Here is a 25820-nt window from a genome sequence, read left to right on the forward strand (position 1 = left end):
CTACTTCTATTCAAGCCTCCTTTTTTGAGACAGTGTGCATGAATAAATCACATCTGATAAGAGACATCCAGCTACAAAGAATCAGATAACTTAGGTGGAGAACAGCATACCCAAATAAAATGTTTCTCAGAATGCAAAAGGATTAAGGGTTGATTACAACCCATAGAAATACCACAGGCATTTTTAATTTCTGATCTGCTAATGCATCTTCCTTATCCTACATGCTGTTTTACTGATTTTTGGTCCCTGAAATCAACTGTTTGGTTTTGTTTGGGTTTTTTTTTTTCTTTTGTAGTTTTCTTAGTACCTGTCTGCAGGAAAGGAATTGGCAACAATGCTGGTTGCTATTGATACCGACTAACACTTTCTCAGCGAAACTATTCAGTAAGAGGTAGAGGATGGACTACCATGAATTATTTCCTTCCAGCCCTAAGGTTAACTGCTTGACAAAGGTGCCTCCAGCACCTGTTCTACCAGTACAGTCTAATAAAACAAGAAATGGGGCATATTCCATTGCTAGGTCCTTTAGCCGTGTGTCACTGCATCCAAGTCCATAGGAATTCTATACTTCGTGTACCTGATTTGGTAACAATGAAATACTCCTTGTATATATTACAGGAAGGGACATTTCTTTACTTACTTAACTTCAACCCCATTCACTTCTAAGGTGCCACAATACAATTGCACGGTGTCTAAGCAAGTCTATTTTTACTCAGTTTCTTTGTTACTGTATCTCAGTGCCTACTTTTTAAACTCAGTCTAGTTTGGCTGGTAGCAGAGCTTACAAGTGCCACCACGCCTCCTCTAAAGGTAAGGATAAATATGTAATTGCTTTAGTTCCGTACAACATAATGATACAATGATAATACACACTGCCCAGTGAGTATGAAAGGGGGGGTCGGGGGAGGAAGGGAAGAAGAAGAAGAAGAGACACATCTGCAGAAGAGCTCAGGCGTAACAACTTCCCACACACACCTGTACGGCAAACTGGTCCAGCTCTGCATCACCCCTGCCACGGCCGCGTCCCTGCTTTACCCAAGGCGGCCAAACACCGGCCTGCCCGAGCAAACCGGGCACCAACTCGAGACAGGGTTGGAGCAAGCTGCCCGACTTTATCAACTCCGCCGTGCGCCCACCGCGCCCTCCCCACCAAACTACCTGTAACGCGGCCCCCGTTCCCCACCCTGCCACCTCACACCTGTCCCCAAGCTGTTCCCCCTCTTCCAAACCCCGAGCGCTGCCCTCCTTCCTCGGCCCCCACCCTCGGGTCTCCCCCTCCGGGCATCGCAGGAGCCGCCCCGCCGCCCCCTCCCTCTCTCCCTCCCTCCTCCGCGGGCCGCCCTCGCCGCCACTCACCAGCTGCGCGCCGCACACCGCCACCAGCGTGCACCGGCCGCTGCAATAGCCCATGGCTCCCGGCACCCCGCGCCGACGTCCCGCTCCGCTCCGCGCCGCGCCCACTCAGGCGGCGGGAGAGCACCGCCCGGCCGCCGCCCGGCTCCCGCCTGCCGGCGCGCCCCAGCCCGGGACCCGCATGGAGGCGCGCCCGCCGCCCGCCCGCCCTAGCCGCGGCCGCAGCACCCGCCGCCTGGGCGGCCGCCGGCAGCGGGGCCCACCGCCCCCGCGGAGGGCGGCAGCGCCGGGGGGAGGGCGGCGGCGGCGGCAGGTGCCTGCAGGAGCAGCCGCGCTCTGCCGCGCAGCCCCAGAGGCATCTGGGCTTCAAAGTTTGCCCCCTCAACTCCGCTCGCAAACCATCCGGGCTCGCAGCCGTCTGCGGCGGGGGGGAGGCGGGAGGAGGGGAGGAGGGAGGGACGGAGAGGCGAGGCGAGGCAGGCGGCGGTGCTGAGCTCAGTTCACGCTCGGAGAGCGGCTTCTCTCCTGCCCGCGGCACAGCCGCCCCCCCAACTCCGCCTTTTTCCTCCGCCTCCTCTTCCTCCTGATACAGCTCGGGCAGCCCCAGCAGTGGGAACCTCCCTTGGGCTGGGGGCTCCCCCGTGGGAGGGTGCGAAGGTGCGGGCGTGATGCGACGGGAACGGGCGGCTGCCGCTTTGTGTACGGGGGCACGGCGCGAGCGACTCTGCCCGGGGCCTTTGTCTCGCGGGACAGCTCCGCGCCCACCCCTCCCGGGACTACCCCGGCATCATACCGCACTGCCAGTGCCAACCCCAGCTGGCCCCCGCCGCAGCCCCGCTACCGCCCAGGTCGGTCCCTTCGCCGGGGGCACGAGGTTGGCAGGGCCGCGGAACGGGGCGCGGGGCACGGGCACCGCGGGGCAGAGCGCAGCCCGCGGAGCGGAGCGGCGCAGCCATAGCCACCCAGGGGGACGCGCTGCTGCCGCCTGCCGGACCGCGGCCGGCGGTGCAGGGGAAGACGCCTCAGTCGGCTCTTCCTCCCCGGCGGCTGCTGCTGCTGCTCCGGCCGGCACCGGGGAGAGCTCCCCAAGAGCTGCAGGGACGCCGTGTCTCCATCCTGACCCCACACCCTCGCTTTTCGCGCCCTAAGGAGGAAAGAGACGAGGGCAGTGCAGGAGAGGCTGCCTGGAGGACTGCAGGGTTCTGGCAGAGGCCGGGGAGCTGGATGATGGGGGCAGGAAAAGGAGGACACGAGGGGGCAAATTTAGAAAAAAATATTTGCTTTCGGGGAACTGGTTCTGCTTGCCATCATGATGAAGAATGTCTGCACTTAGTGGCATGGTCCAGCCTTCCTCTGCTCTGAAAAGCATCCAGAATACGTAAAGTTGGTGGGAAATGATATGTCAAGTGTCAATCAGCCTCCGAAGGCTTGTACTTGCTGTGTCATCAGCAGCATTCTTGACATTGCATTCAGACCAGGTCACTTTTTTGCTGAGCTGCCCATTAACAGAGGCAGTTTTAGCAGTGACATCAACAATTATGAACTGGAGAAACATCACTGGTTTTCCAGAGCCCACATGGATATTTGTCCACAGCACAAATACTCCATGAAACTGGAAGCCCAGAACTCTATGCAGTTTCTCTCGTAGTTTCTGAGCCAGTTTGTCAAAATAGTTGTCAGGCTGCCAAATGAACAGCTATGATTCCTAAAATGCCTCATAACATAATGAGCAGAGGGGAGCAAAAGATATACACAGAGGTGACTCTGATTTTCCTCTAGTCCATAAGGACATCCTTCTGGTTGTCAGTTTCCCTGTTATCAGAAGCAGCACTGACCTGTCAAATTGCTAGTCATGCAGAGCACCAAGCACCACAGACCCAGTCACTTTAGAACCTAAGGGGGCAACAGCTAAGGAGAGCTGTATCCGAGAACAAACAAAGCTGTGGAGCTGCTGAGGCTCAGAGAGCAGAGACATCCAGCAAGGGACAGAGAGTAGCTCAGGTACCTCTGGACTCAAATGGTCTTTCCTGACTTCCTCAGCATGCCTTTCATGCATTTTACAGAAGTGGCATTGATGTGCAGATATTAGCTGGTATTATGGTTGTTTGAACTTTAGCTTTGAACTAGACAAGATGTAGCAGTAGACTCTGCAGTTGCTATATAATTACCTCCTCCTCATCCCAGACATGTTAGCTTTGTGTACTGATCTCTTCTGGTATAGTGAATCCTGCTTGACTGAGGAGTTGGGTGGTCAAAAAAAAACCCAAGGGAAAACACTTTATATTTCAAAATAGCAAAGTTACAAGAATGATGTGTGTGATTTTCACAGAATCACAGAATAGTGGGGGTTGGAGATCATCTGGTCCAAGCCCTGTTGCTAAAGCAGATTCTTCTATATCAGGCTGCATAGGAATGTGTCCAAGTGGATTTTGAAAGTCTCCAGAGAAAAAGATTCCATGACCACTCTGGGCAGCCTGTTCCAGCACCCTCAAAGGAAAGAAATGTTCTCTTAACTTCAAGTGAAACCTCCTGTGTTCTAGTCTGTAGCCATTGCCCCTCGTCCTGGCACCATTGAAAAGAGCCCAGCCCTATCCTCATGGTCTCCACACTTTAGATATTGATCAGCATTAATAAGATCCCTACTCAGGCTGCATTTCTCCAGGTTAAACAGCCCCAGGTATCTCAGCTTCTCATCATAAGAAAGATGCTCACATCCACTAATCATCTTTGTGGCTCTTCATTGGACCCTCTCCAATAATTTCCTGTCTCTCTTAAACTGAGCACTCCACACACACACTGGACACAATACTCCAGTTGTGGTCTCACCAGGGCAGAGTAGAGGGCAAGGAGAACCTCCCTTGACCTGATGACCACACTCTTCTTAATGCACCCTAGGAGACCATTGGCCTTGGGCACAAGTGCCCATTTCTGGCTCATGGTGAACTTGCTGTTCACCAGGACTCCCAGGTCCCACTCCACAGGGCTTCTTTCTAGCCCTCTCACCTGTACAGGTGCAGGGAGTTATTCCTCCCCTGGTGCAGGACTTCACACCTGTCCTTGTCAAACTTCATGAAGTCCCCCTCTGTCCAGCTCTGCAGCCTGTTCAGGTCTCACTGATTTGCAGGACAGCCTTCTGCTGTGCCAGCCACTCCTCCCAGTTCTGTATCACCAGCAAACTTGCTGAGAGTTAGGCTTGAGAATCAGAATCATAGAATCAGTCAGGGTTGGAAGGGACCACAAGGATCATCTAGTTCCAACCCCCCTGCCATGGGCAGGGATACCTCACACTAGATCAGGCTGGCCAGAGCCTCATCCAGCCTGCTCTTAAACACCTCCAGGGATGGGGCCTCAACCACCTCCCTGGACAACCCATTCCAGGGCTTCACCACTCCCACAGTGAAGAACTTCCTCCTCACCTCCAGCCTGAATCTCCCCACCTCCAGCTTCATTCCATTCCCCCTAGTCCTATCACTACCTGATAGCCTGAGCGGTCCCTCCCCAGCCTTCTTGTAGGCCCCCTTCAGATACTGGAAGGCCACAATAAGGTCCCCTCGGAGCCACCTTTTCTCCAGACTGAACAGCCCCAACTTCTTCAGTCTGTCCTCATAGGAGAGGTGCTCCAGTCCTCTGATCATCCTCCTGGCCCTTCCCTGGACACCTTCCAGCACCTCCAGATCCCTCTTGTAATAGGAGCTCCAGAACTGGATTCAGTACTCCAGGTGGGGTCTCTCCAGAGCTGAGTAGAGGGGGAGAATCTCCTCCCTTGACCTGCTGGCCACACTTCTCTTGCTGCAGCCCAGGATCTGATTGGCCTTCTGGGCTGCAAGTGCACACTGAGAGCTCCTGTTGAGCTTCTCCTCCCCCAGCACCCCCAAGTCTCTCTCCTCAGGGCTGCTTTCCAGCCAGTCACTGCCCAGCCTGGATTTGTGCTTAAAGGTCTTTTCCAAGTTTAATGATTCTAAGATTCTATGATTCAGCTCACATTAGGTCAAATACCCTGATCCCTTTGTAGGCCAGTGTAAGCCTCTTGGGACTCCACAGCTTCAGCACGCAGCAAGATCAGCTGTGTACATACAGTAATATCATTCTGTAGGTTCCCAGTTAGCCTGAACAAAAGGCCTGTTGTGTGTGCTCAGTGAGTAATTCCCAGACATTCATAACTTTGTCAAAACAAAACCAATTTTCTGCAAAGCCAGGCTGTGCAGTGCTCTTTGCTGAAGGTTATTCTGTGCAAAATATTAACTTGCAGATTTCAGTGGTTTCACTGGGTGGTTTGCAACTGCACAGAGACCACAAGGAAGAAAAATAAATAAATAAGCAAAACCAGCTTTCCCTGTTTCTCTTCACTCTTTCTCCTGTGCTCATCACTGGTGAGGCTATACTTGGAGTACTGGGTTCATTTTGGGGGGGCAGGGAAGGGTAACAAACGTGAAGAATCTAGAGAACAGGTCTTGTGAGGAGCAGCTGAGAGAACTGGGGTTCTTTAGTCTGGATAACAGGAGGCTGAGTGGAGACCTTCTTGCTCTCTACAACTACCTGAAAGGAGGTTGTAGTGAGGTGGGGGTCCATTTCTTCTCCCTGGTAACAAGCATTAGAAAAAGAAGAAACAGCCTCAAGTTGCAGCACAGGAGGTTTAACTTGGATTTGAGAAGAAACTTCTTCACTGAAAGGTTTCTCAAACCCCGGAACAGGCTGCCCAAGGAGGTGGTTAAATCCCCATCCCTGGAGGTCTTTCAAATCTGCAGAGGTGTGCTGCTGAAGGACATGGTTTAGCACCAGCCTTGGTAGAGTTAGAGAATGTTTGGACTCAATGCTCTTAAAGGTCTTTTCCAACCTAAATGATTGTGTGATTCTCATAACCAAGTGTAATTTTATTCTTATTTTTATAACTCAGCTCTGGGAAATCATCATTTCCAAAGTTTGTGCTTGTCACTAATGACTAGAAACAGTCTACAGATTCATTTTATAGTCCCAGTTCTAAAAGTACATTGCCGGTGTTGGTACTCGGTGTCTGCTCTTTGAGCAGAGTGGGGAACACACCTCTAAGCACCAAGATGCTCCCCTCTGTGATTTGACAGGAACTATGAATTGGTTGTAAGCCCATCCCTAGCCTCTTCCTTCCTTGAGCCTGGGGAAGTGCCTGGGGAAGAATGGAGCCCAGGGCAGGCTGCAGTTGCCAGCCTGCTGCATCAGACCTGCAACCACAGGGGAGAACAAAGACTTCTGAGAGCAAGCTGCAGGCTAAATGAGCCGGCCTGAAGGGCCACAAGCGGCACATCAGCCATGGCTTGTATATCCCTTTCCTTCAATAAAACTTCTTTGTGACATCCATTAAAGCCAGCACAGCATGGTGGGTTCAGTGGCACAACATCCCCAGCATTCCAGCCATGAAGGAGCTTGTCCTTCCCTGCTGCTAGTTTGCAGGCACTGGTGAATCAGCACGGGCTCCTGCCTACTGCAGCCATTCTCATATCAAACCAGTCTGGGAGTGCTTGGTAACTCATCATGTTGTCATCAATAATAAAGGGAAAATATTGCTTGAATTTAACCAACAGCTTGTTAACAGAGCAGACCTTGCTGTGTGACGTATATATACATTATCTGGGGGGGAAATCAATTAGAGGGGGAAAATACATCATTAGAACATAATACAAAGTTATTGCAGGCTTAAGCACACTGCAGTAAGAATTCTATTCAAACCTGTAAGACAGTAGCAGTATTAAATTATTTTTTGAACCTCATACCTACCATGAAGATTGAATGTCAGGTACTTTTTTTTTCCCCCCCTCCTGCAGGATTTCAAGACTTGATTGCCCAAATGACAGTTTACTTATTTTACTGTCACATACTTTTGTGAAATGCCATAACAAGTTGATTACAGGTTTCACATTTTGCATAGTGACAAAATCATCTGTCATATAATAGTCTGATGCCTGAAAGCCATTTAACTAAGAAGCAGTTTCTGCTGAAAATAATGATATTTGAAACATTAAGGTGGATTTAAATGTGTACATTTTCTGAGCAAGTCTTTGTTTTAACTGAATGAGAAAACCAGCATTATCCCTTTCAGGCAGGAATTGAAGGCTCGTAAAAGTCACCAGACAACAACTAGCCAGAGGGCAAGGCAAATAAGGAGGGGCATCATTTCATGAATGAAAGGAGTGATGGAAATGGGAAGCTTAGTGATACCTCCCAGCTGCTGCAAAGATGAAAAAACGCTTAGCTTCTATTTGGAAACCCCATTATTCCAACTTATGCTGGAGGTCTGAGGCCATGTCATACACTCTGGCTACTGGAGAGAAAAACAGGCTCCCTTCCCCCTCTGCACGGAAATCTTGGGCCACTGGACCTGGTATGTAGAGAAGAATAAGATTCACCTTCCTTATTCAACAATATCCATACCTAAGATGAGATTTGAGTAGTAAAAGTCATAAGGATGATCCAGTCACTGAATGTAATCAGTATCTCAGGTGATTCTGAGCGACTGGATTTTGTAAATAATGTGATGCATCATTTCTAGCTGGCAATTCTAACCAGTAAGGGAAATGTCCAAGTATTTTATTATTGCTAATGAGCATATGAAGTAGCAGCAGTACTCTTCTAACTTCTTGTGCGCAGGCAAAGGACATGCCAGTTTTCACAATGTGATGGGAATAGCATGGGGAAGCTCAGCAAGCTGTTAGGCTGACAGAATGATGTGTCCCTGGCACTCTGTCACACACTGACTTTGTAGACAATGCAGCCCTCGCATACCTGCCATTGTGAATGCCAGTTGCAACTAATAGCAAATTATACATGAGGCTGAAACTTGAACCTAACTTGAGCTTCTCAGCTCACATCCTGCTCTGGGATGCAGCACAAGGCTACCATTAGGAATGGGCATCTGTGACCTTGCTGAGCCACCAACTACTGCACACCACAAGTGGCAAAAATCTGCTCTGAAGCCAAATCTATCTTTGCATCCTAGCTGCTGAGTTTAGTCTCCATCCAGGTTGGAGAGATAGCAAGGATGCATCTCCTCTGGCAGTTCCAAGAGAGCTCCAGCATCTGTGGGTGAATGGAAAAAAGAATGAATCAGAGAGGAGGAGGAGGGATTTCGGAGTGCTGTGTTGCTTCACACAGGGGTGGTAGCAAAGTTGTCATCCTGGAGGTTTACCACTGCTTTCTGTGGACATAATTTGTACAGTGCTTTTCTTAACTAGCACAGTTGTTTTCTGTGCCTTTCTGGGGAAAAAGAAAAAATACAGAAGAGCCTAATAATGCTATCACTACTTTTTTTTTTAGTCAATGCTTTCTCACTTGAGGATGTTAAAGCATTGTATAGGTAAGTTAATATTATTGATCCTGCATTTCAGTAGATCTGAGCGCAGAGATTTGAAACACTTCATATGCTAGGTGCTTTGGACATTCACAGAGTGGATTTTTGTTATCTGTCTGCTATAAACTTGTGTAACCTTTAGCAAGTTGCTTAAACATTCTGCCTCTTATATGCCTCATCTGGAAGATAAATGTGTTCTCATTTTGCCTAGGGCAAGGTAACACAAGGGAGAAATCATTTCCCTAGCACTGGAATTTCCTTTCACTTGTAAAATTGGCCAGTGCAGAGGTCAAATTACTCCTTGTAAGCATTGTTTCTTCTATTTGCTTCATTCTCATGGAATCATGGATGCATTTTCATAAAGAATGTGTTTTTAGCCATTCTGCTATTAATATGCTTGAAAGTTGCCTTTTCCATAAGCTGCTGTCAAATCTGATTTCCATTTCTGAAGATGTAGTGAATACAATCTATCTAACAAAATATTTCTATTCTGAAAAAGGTGGGCTCTGTTTTCAGCCAATACTTGGAGGCTAAAAATCCTGACATTTGAAAAACACAAGGATATTTTTGTCTGTGATGGAGCTGTGACAGAAGTCTGATTACAACCTTAGAAATGGAGAAAAAAAAATAATAAGTCTTTTGGGAAAAGAAGAAAAAAATAATCTCATCTTCAAAGAGGAAATCTGATGGACAAATAGAAAAGTAGGAAGAAATCTCATATTGCCCTTGTGGAGAGATCTCTTCGGCATCTGAGCAGCTGGAAGAGTTCTAGTAGCTCTCAGCCAGAGCTGAGCGTTGATACTCTTTGTAAAGTGGAACCCGTCGAAAGAGGGCACTGTGTTCATGTACAGACACCACCTGAGAGCAGAGGCAGCCTGTGGATGATGCACGGATTTCCAGCCAGCGCCTCTGCGGGTCCTGCCCGCTACTTCCCCCGGCTGCTTCCCCCGGCTACTTCCCCCGGCTGCCTCCCCTGGCTGCTCCTCCCGGCTGCTCCCTCGGCTCTCAGAGAGCAGTGGAAGCTGGTGCAGAGATACCAAGCTGCAGAACACGGCTCCTGTCTAACGCGGTCTCACTTTGTCACACAAGCAGATTGATGGACTCCATGGAATGTCAGAAGGAAATGTAAAAGAAATGCAGCCTGGAGAAGAGCAGAGTGAGGGGGAATATCATTAATGCTGATCAATATCTAAAGGATGAGTGTCAGGAGGATGGAACCAGATTCTTCTCAGTGGTGCCCAGTGACAGGATAAGAGGCAATGGGCACAAACAGGAACACAGGAGGTTCAATTTAAACATAAGGGAGAAATTCTTCACTTCTGAGGGTGGCAGAGCCCTGGAATAGGCTTCCCAGAGAGGTTGTGGAGTCTCCACCTCATGAGGGGCTCCAATCCTCCTGGACATGTCCTGCTTGATTTACTCTGGGTGATGATGCTCTGGCAGTGGTTTGGACTAGATGATCTTCAGAGGTCTCTTCCAAAACCTGCCATTCTGTGATTCTGTGATCTCTTCTGGACTCTCATCTCAGGAAAAAACCCTTCTGTTTTCCTGAGAGCATGAGTGGACTTGTACCTCACATCACAGATCAGAGAGAAGAATAACTTTAATTATGTTTGTTCATAGCATTTTAATGGCTTTCTAGGTGAACTGAAGTCTCTCTTTACCCAGATTCACCTCCTGCAAGAGGTCATAAGTCTTCCTTGGATTGACTTCTAATTGAACTAAACTCTGAGCAAATACAGACATGATTTATAATTTTCTAAGAATAAGGAATGCATGAAGTGTTGTGTAATACACCCTAGGGATTCAGTAGGAGATGTAACATTAAAAAATTGTGTTTTGGTTCTAGTCTAAAGCTTAGTTTTCAAGAACTGGTTCTTGGTCCACTTCTGCCTTCAGAAACAGATAAGGTTAAGTCTTCTTCTCTCTATAAGCTTCTCTAGACTGTTACCATTTCAATAAATAATCTTCCTTCTTATAAGATGAAGACTTTGGTCTCCCTGTGTCTTATACTACCAGGCAGGTTTTCCAGTCCTTCAATCATTCTCACAGTATTCCTTGAAATCCTCCCTTGTTGTTCAGTATTTTCTGTAACTGTGGGCAGTGGAAGTGCATAAAGTACATTAGTAAGCAGTGTTCAGTTTTGTGGCCCTCACTACAAAGGTCTTGAGGTGCTGGAGTGTCTAGAGAAGGACAATAAAGATGGTGAAAGGCCTGAAGAGCATGTCAGGGGAGGAGCAGCTGAGGGAATTTAGCTGAGATTGTTTAGCCTGAAGAAAAGAAGCTGAAGAGAGACATTTTTGCTCTCTACAACCACCTGAGATGAAGTTTTAGTGGAGTTGTTTGGGTTTTTTTCCTACTGTTGAGTGATAGAAAGAGGGGAGATGGCCTCAATTTGTACAGGGGAGGTTTAGGTTGGATATTAGGAATAATTCCTTCACTGAGTGGTCAGGCATTGGAACAGGCTGCACAGGGATGTGGTGGAGTCACCATCCCTGGAGGCATCCAAAAATGTGTAGACATGGCACTTGGGGACATGGTTTAGTGGGTATGGTGGTGTTAGGTCAATAATTTGACTTGGTGATCTTAGGAGTCATTCCCAACCAAAATAGCATTTTTGCTTATGTCATCCTGGGAAGAGATGCTGTCCATCTTGTGCTTCTCACATGACATCTAGGGCCTCTACTCTGATTCTTTTTCCTGGAAAAGGCTCCCTCACAGGTTCCCTCTAAATTACCTTGATAGGTTTTGCCGCTGGGACTTTGTCTATGGGACAAGAGTATTTCTTTGTGTTCAGCTTGGCAAGTTCCCCAAGCTGCACAGAAAGCAGCCAGTCCTCTTCACAACATGCCACTGAAGCTATGTTTCATCTTCAAACTGTACTCATGGCAATTCCTTTCTTTCTTTCTCTTTTTTTTCCCTTTTATGTAGAAAAAATAGCAGATAGTACCAAGTGCTTTTGACATATTCAGTGGTTGATTTCCATTTAAAATTACAGTTTGGAATGGACCAGTTAGCTGCCCTTTTTTTGACTAACTTAGTATGCTCTGTGTTGACTTCTCATCAGTCTAGCTTTTGTAATCGAATGGTCATCAAAATGAGCTCACAAGAGTCTAAGCTTTTTAAACCAACAGTTACCATCATCATTCAAACTTGTAATCTCATCAATAAAAGCCATCAAGTTAGCTTGACAAGATCTGTTTTCCATAAAGTCATGTTGATCAGCATTAATTATATTATCCTCCTTTAATTCTTTATTAATTGAGTCTTATATCAGCTGTTTCATCATTTTGGTTTGGATCAATGTTAGACTGACAGGTATATAATTGTCCAGGTCATCTCATTTACCTCCTTAAATTATTGGCACAACTTTAGCTTTCCTCCTTTTCTCTGGGGCTTTTCTGGCGCTCCAACTCTTATTGAAAATCAACATTAATGGTCCAGAGAATTTCTTTGCCAGGTTTTTCTAAAACTCCTCAATGAAAATCATCTGGACCTTTTTATTTGGAAATCTGTACTGTTAGTGTGTGCCTTTAAATTCTCTGGGGTGACCACTGGAATGGAAAGTGCTTTAGAGTTGCCTTATAGCAAAATGTCTACTTTCTCCCCTCCTGAGCACAGAACAGAGCTATATGCTGAGCGTGTGTGGCTGGCCTTTACTATTATTCTTTATTCTGTGACTCCCATCTGCTAGTATGAAGCAAATATTGTTCTTCATTTTTATTTGCTTTTAATATCCTTTTTTAAAGCCCAAGTAGTCTCTCTTCCTACTGACCTTAACAGCCATGGCAGGGTCTCACTGCCATTTCGCTTTTGTAATTGATTCATCTTGACTTAGTTGGATTTGGTGAGGTTCATTATAAAATGATTGTAAAGTCTTTTACTTTTCTTTCCTTTATCTATTTTCTCCAGTTCCTACTTCAATATATGCTCATTATATTGTGGCAGTCTTTTAATTTTTTTTCCCCCACCATTTAATTTGGTTCTTAATTGCTATCAACTCTCTGAAATCAACCCACTTAAAGCAGCGCTGGTCAGGCTTTGTTCTCTGTGCAAACAGCAAATCTAGGAAGTTGCACAAATATAACCATGGTTTTTAATCTACAAATTTGCTAGCAGTTTTCACCTATAACTTTTTGAAAGTCTCAAGAAGTTTTCACACTGGCATCCAGAGTTCCTCAGCATATGTCACTCAGGCTGAAGTCCCTCTGATAACACAGCCACTTATTCCTCCTGCATTATAGACAGATACTCAGCTGAGCACCTGGCTTCCTACTGTGATATGGAAACTTGCAGCAAATCCCAGCTGGTAATTTGTATTTTGCCAGCTGACTATTCACCCATAGTCCTTCAATATTGATCACTTCTACGCTGTCAGCACCTGGAAAGAGGTAGTGCCCTTTGTGACATGAAGTTGTCATTTTCCACTCTTTCTCTGCTCTTCATCTTTCTTAAAAAAGATTACAGTCAGTGATTTCCACATTCCAGTCATGCAGGTCACCCAGTCAAATCTTGGTAATGCCAGAAAGGATAAATTCACACTCATAAATGAGCCAATCCAATTCTTGTTTACTAACCTGGATCCTAGACTTCCAGTATAGGCAATTAAAAGTTTCTTCTTCTTCACATCCACTTGACCATTAATTTTTGTTCTTAATGTCTTGATTTTGTGCTAAATGACTGCTCTGTTCCCTCCATCTTCTGTCCTCCTCTTCTGTTGTTAGTGTATCACCCTCAGACAACATGTGCAATAGGACCCTGGTGCCTTGCTGCCTGGTAAATGAGCAGTGGAAGTTAGATGTTCTCAATGCAGTTCATGTCAAGATGCTGAAAGCAAATTCTCACTGGCAAGAGCACAGCTCTGCTAAAGATAGGCGGTGGAAATTTCTCCAGAATCTTCCACCATGAATCACATCTATTAATCATCCTTTAGGATATAATTTCCCATTATGTTTCTGCTAGTAGTGAGACCAGTAGAAGAAGTTCCCTGCAGTCTGGGTTGAAAAAAACCTATGGAGGAGCAAGACAGCAAGAACAAGGAGTGTAGCTCACAGGAGTCCTTGGCCCAGACCTGTGGAGTTGGGGCTGGCTGTCAAAAGTCCCCTGGTAAGAGCTGCAGAGGAAAGCAGTGCTCATGTTTGCCATCTGAATTTCCAGGTCCTCCTGGCTCTTGAGCAGGAGTCCTTGGCACTGGATGGTGGAGAAGACATAGGAAAAAAGGTCTGTCTTGTAGTGATTCTCCTTGTCTGTATCTTTTAAAGCTAGTACAAAGAACACAGGAACAGCTGTGTGATTTCAGCAGTTTGTAAAGAGAAGAAGGGCTTTACTGGATCAGGTTTTGCTGGTTTGAAAAGTTTATCCAACAGCAGTGGCACATTTTGTGTCTCAGCATTTGACAACAGCAAAGTGTGCTGTGGTTTATATGTGCTACTTGAAGATCCTGCCCATTTATCTTTCCCTGAATGGTGAGTTTCTTCAACTAAATAACTGACACAGGGATTAGAGGTGGATTTAATATGCAGAGATGACAGTAGGAAGATGTTATTGTACTAAAAGAAGATACATGTTGGAAAAATATTACCTTTCAGACCACTTAATTTGTATTAGCTTAACAGTAAGGAAACTTTAGGTCAAACAGTTCCTCAGGATAGGAATTCGATGTTTTGGTGGAAAGCAGCTCTAACAAAGCTTTAAAAACCCTATCATCTTATCATAAAACCTTGAAGTAAATCTTTTCCCTGCTATTAGCAACCTACCAGAGAGCCATGAAGAGAGATTAAGCTTTGATCTTTAATTACAATTCTTTTTTCCTCATAGTAATGGGCTCCTGAAGATTCCACCAAGATGATTATTTACAAGTAACAGTCTCTGGTTATTTTTAGAAACTGAAGGTCTATTTTATTCTCTCTCACCCATCCCATTAGCTTCTCCTTCCTTAACCCTTTCTTTAGAATTAATCTCTGAGATGCTTTTTCTGACGTGGATTTCACAGATCATTGAGACACACAAAAACTTAACCAGCAACCACCTGGACAATGCAGCCTGATACCCATTTCAGTTCTTTTTATGAAACACTTTGGTTGTCAGTTGCACTTTAAATCTCAATTGAATCCTTCAGGACAGGGAGTGAGCCTTTAAATGGCATCATAAAATGTTTAACACATTTGGGCATTTCAAAAATGATCATTAAGAATGGAATGGAATGGAATGGAATGGAATGGAATAGAATAGAATAGAATAGAACAGGTTGGAAGAGACCTTCAAGATCATCGCATCCAACCTATTATCCAACACCACCTAATCAACTAAACCATGCAACCAAGCACCTTATCAAGGCTCCTCCTAAATACTTCCAAGATCATTAATGAAGACTAGAACATTAATGAGGCTAGAACATTAATGAACACAGTTCTTTAAGCTCCTGTTTTGTGTGTACTGTTAAAATGTATTGCAGGTTCATTCAGTTGCTCTTAAATTAACCAAACATTTAAAATGGATTAAATTTCTTCTCTTTCTTTAGCTATGGCAGATGGACATCAGCTCTCACAGTATCCTTGCAATTAATGATTGTTTCAGGTTTTTTTCCATGTTCTGCCTTGAGCTTAGATTTGAATGAGAAAGGTTTGTCAGTTCCTGCAGCCACCAGATCTTGGGCTTTCTGTTTGTAGTAATTCCTACATTTTGTAATTTTCTTTAAGATTTGTAATTCCTCCCTTCTCCCTAAGCCTTTTGCTGATGCTCCAGAGTATTTCTTTCTGTTCTCTCTGGAGAGAATCATCCTCCTTGAGAGATCTGATTTGTTCTCTTTGCAAATGCAAATAGTTTATCTCTGATCTTTAGGAAATGATGTGTGTTGTTTCTTGTTCAGTACTGAAGTTCTTGAAGTACATTTCAGTTCCTCATGTCCTCACCTAATGATACATATACACCTCCCAAGCATTCCACATAGAATCATAGAATCAATAAGGTTGGAAGAGACCTCAAAGATCATCAAGTCCAACCTGTCACCCAAGACCTCATGACTACTAAACCATCCATCCCTTCAGCCAGCTACTGAGTAGTACTGTCCCATGTACCAGTGCTAGAAGCACCAAAAATGAATGCAGATGAACTGACTCAAAGACTTCTTAGCAAATAAGGATTTTACCAACATTTTGCTACAGTTCCCTGGAAATGATGAAAATAATTTCCCTCTTTTTGACTGACCCCCAAGAAACAGCCTGGCAGATGATGGTGAATAAGGTGATAAACAATGTAATTACTTCAGAGGGTAAAAGTTCAGTAGTATTTCTGCCATTATGTTAGTAAAAGCCCAACTGAATCTCCCCTTCAAGTTGGTTTCTCAGGATTATTTTGTTTAAGAAGATTTAACCAGCCTGGAGTAATCTTTCACTTCTTGCTAGGAAGATTTCAAGTAAATAAATCATCCATAGTGAAACTATGTTCTCCAATCACATTTTATTCCTGTTCCTATTCCTCTTTTTTTTTTTTCTTTATCACTTTTTCTTCAGCTATTTTGCTCCCTGACACTGTTCTTTTCACACATATTGACTCACTTTCTTTTTGCTCTCGCTGCCTGTAGGTGTTGCTTCTGTCACTGAGCTTTCTTCACTTCACTGAAGTTCTTTATTCCCTTGCTAAAATATCCCCAAACTTTCCATATCCGAAACTTTCTTAGGAACTCTGTGGTTCATTTGCAGATAGCTGCAGCAAGAAACTCTCAAGGTGAACTTGTTGCTGGTCCTGGGCCTTTCTTTCCTATTTATTTGTTTTTCTTGACTACCAAAACATTACTCAGAGCATTCTTTGAACAGCACTGGGAGCAAAAAATCACTACAGATATACATTCAACATATGGCTACAGGGTAAAACAGAAGTAGACTCAGAGATACTGGGAATTCTTCCCACTTCTGTTATTTTTCCCATTATATCAGTTTGATAAAAACATACTGAAAATACAATCAAGAAATTAAGATACTTAAATCATGCAGGTTCCAACATTGCCAGGGCTCCCTATTATGTGAGTCTTAACTTGATTTGAAGCTTTCTTTTTAATTAGCTAATAATGAGATGGGAAGTTAAATGTAAGTGAAAAACCCACAAATATCAGAAGTGAACACTCAAGCCATAAACTTTCCTTTTTCTCCTTATAGTAAGCAACTTCTCCTGCAAACATGCACAGTAATACAGTTACAACATAAGAATAAACAATCTTGTTCTCCTTGCCCTCTGCAATCTATATTACTAAATCCACTCTTCATTTCATAAAACAAGATTCTAGGAGTGGATAGAGCTGATTGGGATAATGCAAATCATTGTAAATAAAGGAATATGATCAGTGTTACTATTATTTTTTTTTTAACAGCAGCTTGTATGAGTTGAATTAATTTCTCTCCAAATTTGCCTACTTGATCTCCCCTTGATGTGCTTATTTGGGATGATTTGCTCAAGGTGATCTTTTTGCAGCATACATATGGCAGCCCCCATCTTGGTCAGCATAGAGGGGCTTTTGAAGGATCACAACCTAAGCAGAAGCACATTCAGTCCATAAGACCATAGGCTTCTCTTCTCTCCCTCCTATCTCTGCACATCCACCCCACACACCATGCAATCGGCTTAGGGATACATCAATTGCACAGCAATAATCCGCTCCCTGAGGGCTGTGCCTCTCATGGAGGAGTCAGACCTTCTTTCTGCATCTTACAGATGTAAATGGAGCTCAGCCTCCCACCCCTTTGCAGTCCTGATTATTCCTTTCATGCAGGCCCACACAGGTTTTAACAACAGTGCAGCCAGCTGGAACTTCTGATCAGCAGTTATGCCTTCATGTGCCAGGAAGCAGAGAGCGGCTCTGCACTGGCAGTGGGCACAAGGCTGGTTTCTAAGCTAACCTGTCCAAGCTGCACAGCCAGCAGGTAGCATCTGCTTTTCCATGGTTCACAGGCTTTTTGATTAGCTCAGATGAACAACCAGCAGAGAGGAAAAGTGACTTCTTGGTGGCATAGGCTAACATTTGCTCTTAACCTGTACCACAAAGGCATTCTAACTGCTTGAGAGGGTATGGCAAAGGAATATGAAGATAATTAGGGGACTAGAACAGCTGTCTCTCCTCAGCTGGAGAGACTCCAACAGAGGGCAATGAAGTTGATGAGGGAATTGGAATATCTCTCTTACAAGGAGAGACTGAAAGACCTGGGGATCTTTAGCTCAGAGATTGCAGACTGAGAGGGGATCTTCTTAACACTGATCAATATCTAAAGGGTGGAGGTCATGAAGATGGGTCTGGGCTCTTTTCAGTGGTGCACAGTGATAGGACAAGGGGCAATGGTTACAAGTTAGGACACAGGAGGTTCCACTTAAACATCAGGAAAAACTTTTTTTTTGTGAATTTGACAGAGTGCTGGAGCAGGCTGCCCAGAGAAGTTGTGGAGTTTCCTGCTCTGGAGACTCAAAACCTGCCTAGATGTGTTCCTGTGGAGCCTCATCTAGGAGAACCTGCTTGAGATGATCTCCAAATGTCACACCCAATCCCATCATTCTGTGATTCTGGGATAGTGACTGTGACTTTTATGGTATGGAGTAACTCAGCTGGCTAGCATGGGTCAGCTGCTCTGGCTCTCCTTCCTTAGAAGGAAGGTTTAGCACCTGGCCAGCTCCAATATGCTGAAGACCTTGATCGCTATGGAGATTCACTTAGCATGGTTTGCCATGGGTGAAAACAAAACTTTGTTCTCACCAAATTGGGTGCTGCAGTCTTCTCAAAAACGCAGCTTTCCTGAAGAGAAAATTTATCCTTTAATTCTATCCTAGCAAAACCAAGACAGTCTGGCTGGTCAGCAGAGCACAGATGTTATGCATGTGCATTCTGACAGCACATGTATCAGGGAAAAGTTGCACTAAAAAAGCACATGAAACAATTGTCACAAACCCATTTTTTTTTTCTCTATCACAGCTAGTCATCTGCCAGCAAGATGCCAGAAAAAGTGTTAGAATTACTGTATATGTTCAGCTGAAAGTGTGTTTACATTTCCAATATGTTCTTTTATGTGACAGAACAGAGACAGAATGAAAGGAGACTCTTCCCCTCGGTAATGACCATTTTAATGTCTGCCCAAAGCTCTGTAAATAATGCAGCACTGTAAAATTTAGTCATAAGAAGTAATCATCATCTCTCAATAAAACAGAATAATTTTTCCATTTAACCTGACATATAAATGTCTATAAACATTGTATTTATCTTCCAGCGTGTTGCTTCTCTTCATGTCCTAACACAAGCAACGGGAAGATTTATTCTGTCTCAGAAAATTGCCCTACAGAATATCTGGTTCTCTGTTGTTTCTACAAACTGCAGTCCTGAACAGGGATTTTTTGTTTTTAATCTTCTGAGACACTGGGTCAAAATCACAGAACAAACAGGCTGTGAAAACTTCTTTTGATTACTTCTGCAAGCTTCCCTTATCAGTGGGATGTTGAGAGATATGTTAGTGAAACAGAGTCCTGTCCAAATAGGCTAAATCCCTTTTTTTTTTTCCTCCAGGAAAAAAGCATGATGAGAAAATAGTGGAGGAGTACATTTTATCTTAAATGGGAAAACTTCTAAATGTGGCTTTTACATTAAAAAAAACAACCCCCCAAAATACCTCCCCCCCCTCCAAAACCAAACCAAACCAAACCAAACAACCAAAACCAAAAGCCCCGTACCAAAAAAACAACCAACCAAAAAATTCCAGTCTGACCAACAAACAAACAGACAAAGCCCCAACCCCCAAAGTAAGCAGCTGATCATCAAGCAGTTTTTATGTTACCCTCTTTTGAGAGCAAGATGGCAGCTGACAGCTGATACATCATTAAAGACTTGTGTCTTCTTGTTTATACATAGAGTGGTGCTGTTATTTGGTCACAAGATGTGACACGTGCTCTGTGTGCCAAACTGGGAAACACTTGCATTCTTTTTGTTGTCATAGCGAAAAAGAGTTCATTTGGTATGATAAATTACATACAGTAGGGTTAGATCAAAAGATTTAATGAAGGAAAGGAAAACCCTAGCATGATGCAATACAGAATGCCACAGTAACCAAGGATGCCTCTGGGACTTCCTCTAGGATTTGCATTCTCAGGTCAGTCTTGAAATATCTATTTAAAAGCTTGAAGGTTTCTATGTGCAGAAAGCCATGAGTTGTGAGGTAGAAGTCATGAGTGCTACATTATGACTCGGGCTTGGAGTCCTGATTTACAGAAAGCAAAGCCCAAGCCTAGATGCATCACATTATCCTGGTGGGACAAGAGAAGGGCAAGCACCAGGTCTTTGCCAAGATTTTCTTCTCCTCCCCTCACTTCCTCATAGCCTGTAGTTTCCTTGAAAAAGAAAACTGAGTGCACTAGTTGGGATCTCACAAGCACTCCAAGCAACACTAGCCAGCATGTTGCAGGCCTCAGGGTTCAGTCTGATGTGCAGCAGAAGGCAGCAGAGCTGCACCCCAGAGAAGTCATTTAGTCCTGCCTGTGTGGGAAGTTTTAGGGTCTTGCAAGTGTAGGTAAGACAGCATACTGAAATGTTTCCTTTTACTGTTACTGTCTGAAGATTTTATGGGTCTGGTATGTGTTAATGCTTTTAACCAGAGGGAACAACCTGAGGTGCTCATCAAGAGCGTTGGTTCATAGCGTTCTACCTCCAAGAGTCCCGAGAGCACACATAGCTTCAAGAAGAGCTTCAGTAAGAGACCTGAAAGAGGTTGTCTGTGTACAGATCACATAATATAGTTGCAAACAGTAATTTCTTCAATCTTTCACGTGAATAAAATTCAACAGGAAATACTGTAAAGAGTAGATTAGGTGAAATCTTGCAAATGGATACCTCTCTCCAGTGAAGTATGTGAAGGTGGAAACAGGCAGTCAAAAATGCAATTAGACTTTTTTGAATTTCATTCAGAAAGGTATAATGGGTCATCACTGAGCTATAAAATGTGGGCACATGAGGAAAATGTGGTTGAATGTTTCTTGTACACAATACAGATACAGAACTTTCTTCCCCCTTTTAATCACATAAGTTGTACTATAACTTGTAGCTACTAGATCTTGTGTGAGGAATCTGGGGAAACAGCTATTGTACTGTCATGTTGTTGGGGAAACTGTCCTAGCCACCAGCTATACCATGGTAGTAAGATGTTTCTCATGTTCATGGTAAAAATAGGTCATTCTCCAAAGAAATGGCAGAACAAGGAAACCCAGCTGTAATAAATCATTGATCTGGAAGTTTCTTGTTCCTGCTGCAAGCACCATTGGTGTATTTTATCCTATTATTATTAGAAACACACAGGGAGTAGGAAGGTCTAAATCACCAACTCTATCCTCAGGACTATGCTGATTTTCAACCACAATTTCACATTAGGGACTGCAAATCCTATCTGAATAATTTGAAAATAGCCTGAACATAATCACAGTGTGTTTGTCCTTAATAGATCTAATTACTTCTAAAACAAAGAGACATCAAATCAGAAGGATTTTATAAGAGGGAAAAAAAATCATATAGCCAAGAATTGATAAAGTTATTTACACTGTCAACAGCTAAAGTTAATAAGATGACTCCTACTGAATCAATGGTAAGCCAGTCTTATTCTCTTTCTAAAATTAAAGCTCAGAAGAAGTAGATTAAATGACATTCATGATATAGGAGACAATACACTTCATTTTGCTGGTGCCACTGAGTACATATATACACTTTCATTTGGGAAACAGCATTAAACAATATAATCTATAGAAGGTAATAGCCTGATTTTTATTATTCTTCAAAGGATGAAGGCTGTTAGGAGGCAGCAAAGGAGAGATGAGATTTTAGTATTGCATCTACAAAGGGAAAGAACTATATATTGGGGTGCTTGGTGTCATGGTTTAGTTGTTTAGGTGGGTTGGGTGGGTTGGATGCGATGATCTTGAAGGTCTCTTCCAACCTGGTTTATTCTATTCTATTCTATTCTATTCTAGTTCTATTCTATTTGCTTGACATATGTAAAGATGTGTCCTGGCTACACCTGAAACACTGTGACCAGTTCTGGACATCTCCACATTAAAAATATATTGGGAAAAAAAAAATAAGTTAAAAATGAAGACAGCTCTGAGAAGTATCTTTAAAAGCTTTTAGACAGCTTTGAAGAGCATTCACTGCGAGAGATTCCAAGATCATATGCAGTATGCTTGTAGAAATATGCACATCCAGATCATTCAGCAGCACTGAAAATGTCAACAGTATAAATACCAAATTTATTTCAGAATCCATTATCCTTTTCTTTTCCCCACCAAAATTCCTTAAAAATCAAAATATCTGGATTTATAATAATGCAATCCAGTAAATGTGGACGCTGCTGGAAATCCTTTAGTGGACTGCAGTAGTCTTGGCATAAAACTTCAAAATGGAGTGGAATTTTTTAGATGCTTGTAGAAAAAAAGGGAAAATGTTAAATTAAACCAAGTCTAATATTCCAGTTGTGGTTATCTCTGAGTTTCATGGATGAGAACTTTACCTCCTCACTTGTGTATGCTTTGATTTTGTAAATGAAGATAAGAATTAGTCCAGAAAGTCACTTTGAGGTGCAAGAATGAAAACCAGGAAGCTTTCAAAAACAGCCCTTCAGAAGAAAGTCAAAGGAATGAGATAAGGTTTTCACTGTTTTATTTCCAGATGTAACTAAGCTGAGCAATGGGTTATCATTGGATGAGTTGAGGTAATTCTGATGAAACAACAACAACAAAAAAGATATCTGGAAAATCATTATGTGGTATCTCTGCAGTCAACAGAGATCTGGTAATTAAAATGAAAAGAAGCTATAAATGGGTTTCCTTTTCAAGAAGACTCTGTGTGACTTCACAGACCAGATTCCCATTGACTGTAAAGCCAGTTTCTTTAGAGTTCCATACACAGACATCTACCTATGGGCAGTGAAAGTTTGGATCAGGGAATAGTGCTGAATCTGAGAAAACAGCATTACTGAGTTAAGGTTATGTGTATGGCATAGAGAAAGCAACCCTTTTCACATTTTCTTCTTTAAAACTAGGGATAGAAAATGTCAGGAGAGAAATTGCAGGGAGATTATTGGCAGTATAAATGCCTTTCAGTCAGCAGAGCATCAATGGAACTAATGCAGGAGCTTGGATGTTTTCCTTTCAGGTCAATTGGCTGCAATCTGGCTTCACTCAACTTTGCCCTATGTGCTGAGATCAGATATTTTTTTTTCTCTGAATAGGCTTGGGTCAGTCTTCCTGCTTTGCTGTATGTAACATCCTATGACAAGGGAGTCTTTACAACACACTGGCCGTGTAATAGGGCTGGTAAGCACAGGAGAAAGGAATGCCTGTACAGGTCACATTTACTCAAATGTATCACCACACCCTGCAGTGTTCATGCTCCTCTAATACACTCCAGAAGAAAACGTCTGCTTCTTGAGAAAGGAGTAGGCTGCGGGTCCAAAGTCTGAGTAAATTGAATTTAAGCTTGAAGAGATAACTAAATAAGTAAATAAGTTCTGCCATAATGGCCCATTAGAGTATAACAATATGTTGCCTTTTAGATAACTTTCAGTTTGCTAATTTGAAAATTGCAACCATATGAAAGCTTTCAGAGTGACAGCACATTTGTTTGTAGTTCAGCATTTGAATATGCCAAATATTGGTTCTATTAAGCTATTATAAAGCTAAACATCTACATCACACACATTTTCTTTCTGCATGAACACAAAAGCATAATGATCCATGTTTTGCTGATGTCTGCATGATTAACTACATTTGTTTTCTGTTTACCACAGAAAGCTGTGCTCTGGAAAACCTATTTGAAACACTCAGACTTTCATTCAGGGGCTTTTCTCCGCAAATAATGACCAAAAAAGCAATAGGTGTCCGTAAACAGAAATCTCTAAGGACCCCAAATTTTACAGCCTCATTAGTAGTGTCTTAATTAGCAGTCACCTAGGTTAGCACTGACTTGTTAAGCTCATATGGAGTGCACTGAAGGGCAAGTGATGTGCTCTCAAAATGTCACCTCCTCCACTGTACGATATTTTTGTTTAAAAAGGTTGGTCTAAGTAGAAGGCAGGCTGTAGCCAGGAGGAGGTTGGTCTCTTCTCCCAGGCAACCAGCACCAGAACAAGAGGAACCTCAAGCTGTGTCAGGGGTGGTTTAAGCTAGAGGTGAGGAGAAAGTTCTTCATGGAGAGAGTTGTTAGCCATTGGAATGTGCTGCCCAGAGAGGTGGTGGAGTCCTCATCCCTGGAGGTGTTCCAGAGGGGATTGGACGTGGCACTTGGTGCCATGGTTTAGTTGTCAGGAGGTGTTGGGTGACAGGTTGGACTCGATGATCTCTGAGGTCTTTTCCAACCTTATTGATTCTATGATTCTATAAAAAGATAAGTGGTCTTATCATCTGACCTCTTTTAACTCTCTTAGTGTGGTTTTGCCTTTAATTCAAGAGGGAGGGAGTATTATTTTAGAACAGTTCTCATCAGCGTATTCCATTTTACAAACAGTTTCTGAGATATATATATACACACAGACATATATATGCACATATATATATATATATTTTTACACACCCTTCCATATGTCTTTCCAACTTGTGTGTTTGTGTTTTTATACGTGGTGTGTATACACACAGTCAAGTAAAGAGTCTGTATTTTAGGAAGGCAGCTAAGGTGTTGCTTAAACTACAGACTTGCAAGCTACTGGGCTATTTTGTCATGGATATATGGGGTTTTTTTCAGAGCTGTCCAGTTGTTAATATAAATAAATAATTCTCTGTTTCTAGCCTAATTAGTGAATGTATGTCTGCCTTAAGCAGGAGGCTGGGCAAGATGACCTGAAGAGGTCTCTCCCAGGCTCAATTATTCTGTGACCCTGTTTACACACACCAAAATGTGCACAAGGCATGCACATATTTCCCACCAAAAATTAGATGACAAAAATGCCTTGATGATAACTAATTGCATATTTACATGGCCCAGGTGTCTTGATAAGGTGAAGATTAAAAATCACACTCGCTTAAAGGAAGATGTATACAGGTGGTATGCGGACCCCAGAAAGAGGGTCAAACTTATTTAGTGGTCCTTTTGTGACTGAACCTTGACTTCCCTGGTTTGGGAGAAGGAACTTTTACTCAGAGAGTAAGGTGTTCTAAAAATCTCCACAATCGTTGAAACCAGCTGTTGCTTCTTATTAATGTTATACACAAGTTTAGTTACAATGATAATGATGGTATTGTTATTGTTGTTACCATTGTTGTAGCCTTCTGTTAATCATAGAATGGTAAGGGTTGGAAGGGACCTCTGGAGATTGCTGCATTCAACCCCTGTGCCAAAGCAGAATCACCTAGGGTAGGTTACACAGGAATTCACCCAGTCACATACTGAAAGTCTCTAGAGAAGGAGACTCCACAACCTCTCTAAGCAGCCTTTTCTTCTTGATGCTCACCCTTCAGATATTTGCAAACATTAATAAGATCTCCTCCCACTCTTTGGAACACAAGCCCTACGAGGAGAGGCTGAGGGAGCTGGGGTTGCTTAGCCTGGAGAAGAGGAGACTGAGGGGTGATCTTATTACTCTCTACAACTACCTGAAGGGAGGTTATAGACAGACGGATGTTGGTCTCTTCTCCCAGGCAGCCAGTACCAGAACAAGAGGACACAGCCTCAGGCTGCACCAGGGGAGGTTCAGGCTAGATGTTAGGAAAAAGTTCTATACAGAGAGAGTGATTGCCCATTGGAATGGGCTGCCTGGGGAGGTGGTGGAGTCGCCATCACTGAAGGTTTTCAGGAGGAGACTTGATGGGGTGCTTGGTGCCGTGGGCTAGTTGTTTGGGTGGTGTTTGATTGGTTGATGGGTTGGATGCGGTGATCTTGAAGGTCTCTTCCAACCTGGTTTATTCTATGTATTCTATTCTATGTATTCTCTTCTCTTTTCCGAACTGAACAGCCCAGGTGTTTCAGCCTTTCCTCGTCAGACAAATATTCCAGTCCCTTAATCATCCTCAGAGCCCTTCCTTGGACTCTCTCCAGCAGTTCCCTGCCCCTCTTGAACTGGGGAGCCCAGTACTGGACACAATACTCCAGATGCGGTCTCACCAGGGCAGAGTAGAAGTACTATATACTTCTTAATGACTTCAGGTCCTG

At 43.6% G+C, this 25820-nt stretch overlaps 1 protein-coding gene across 1 annotated transcript in view; it reads right to left on the minus strand.

Moving 5' to 3' along the window:
- NKAIN2 (sodium/potassium transporting ATPase interacting 2) overlaps positions 1–1528 on the minus strand; it is a 575343-nt gene extending 573815 nt beyond the window's left edge. Inside the window, exon 1 of the mRNA XM_054173996.1 lies at positions 1357–1528. Coding sequence (XP_054029971.1) covers positions 1357–1410 — 54 coding nt within the window. The 5' untranslated portion in view covers positions 1411–1528. The remainder of the gene's footprint in view (positions 1–1356) is intronic.
- Positions 1529–25820: the final 24292 nt, after the last annotated feature.

This window comes from Dryobates pubescens, chromosome 28 (genome assembly GCF_014839835.1).
Source record: "Dryobates pubescens isolate bDryPub1 chromosome 28, bDryPub1.pri, whole genome shotgun sequence".
Taxonomy (NCBI): domain Eukaryota; kingdom Metazoa; phylum Chordata; class Aves; order Piciformes; family Picidae; genus Dryobates; species Dryobates pubescens.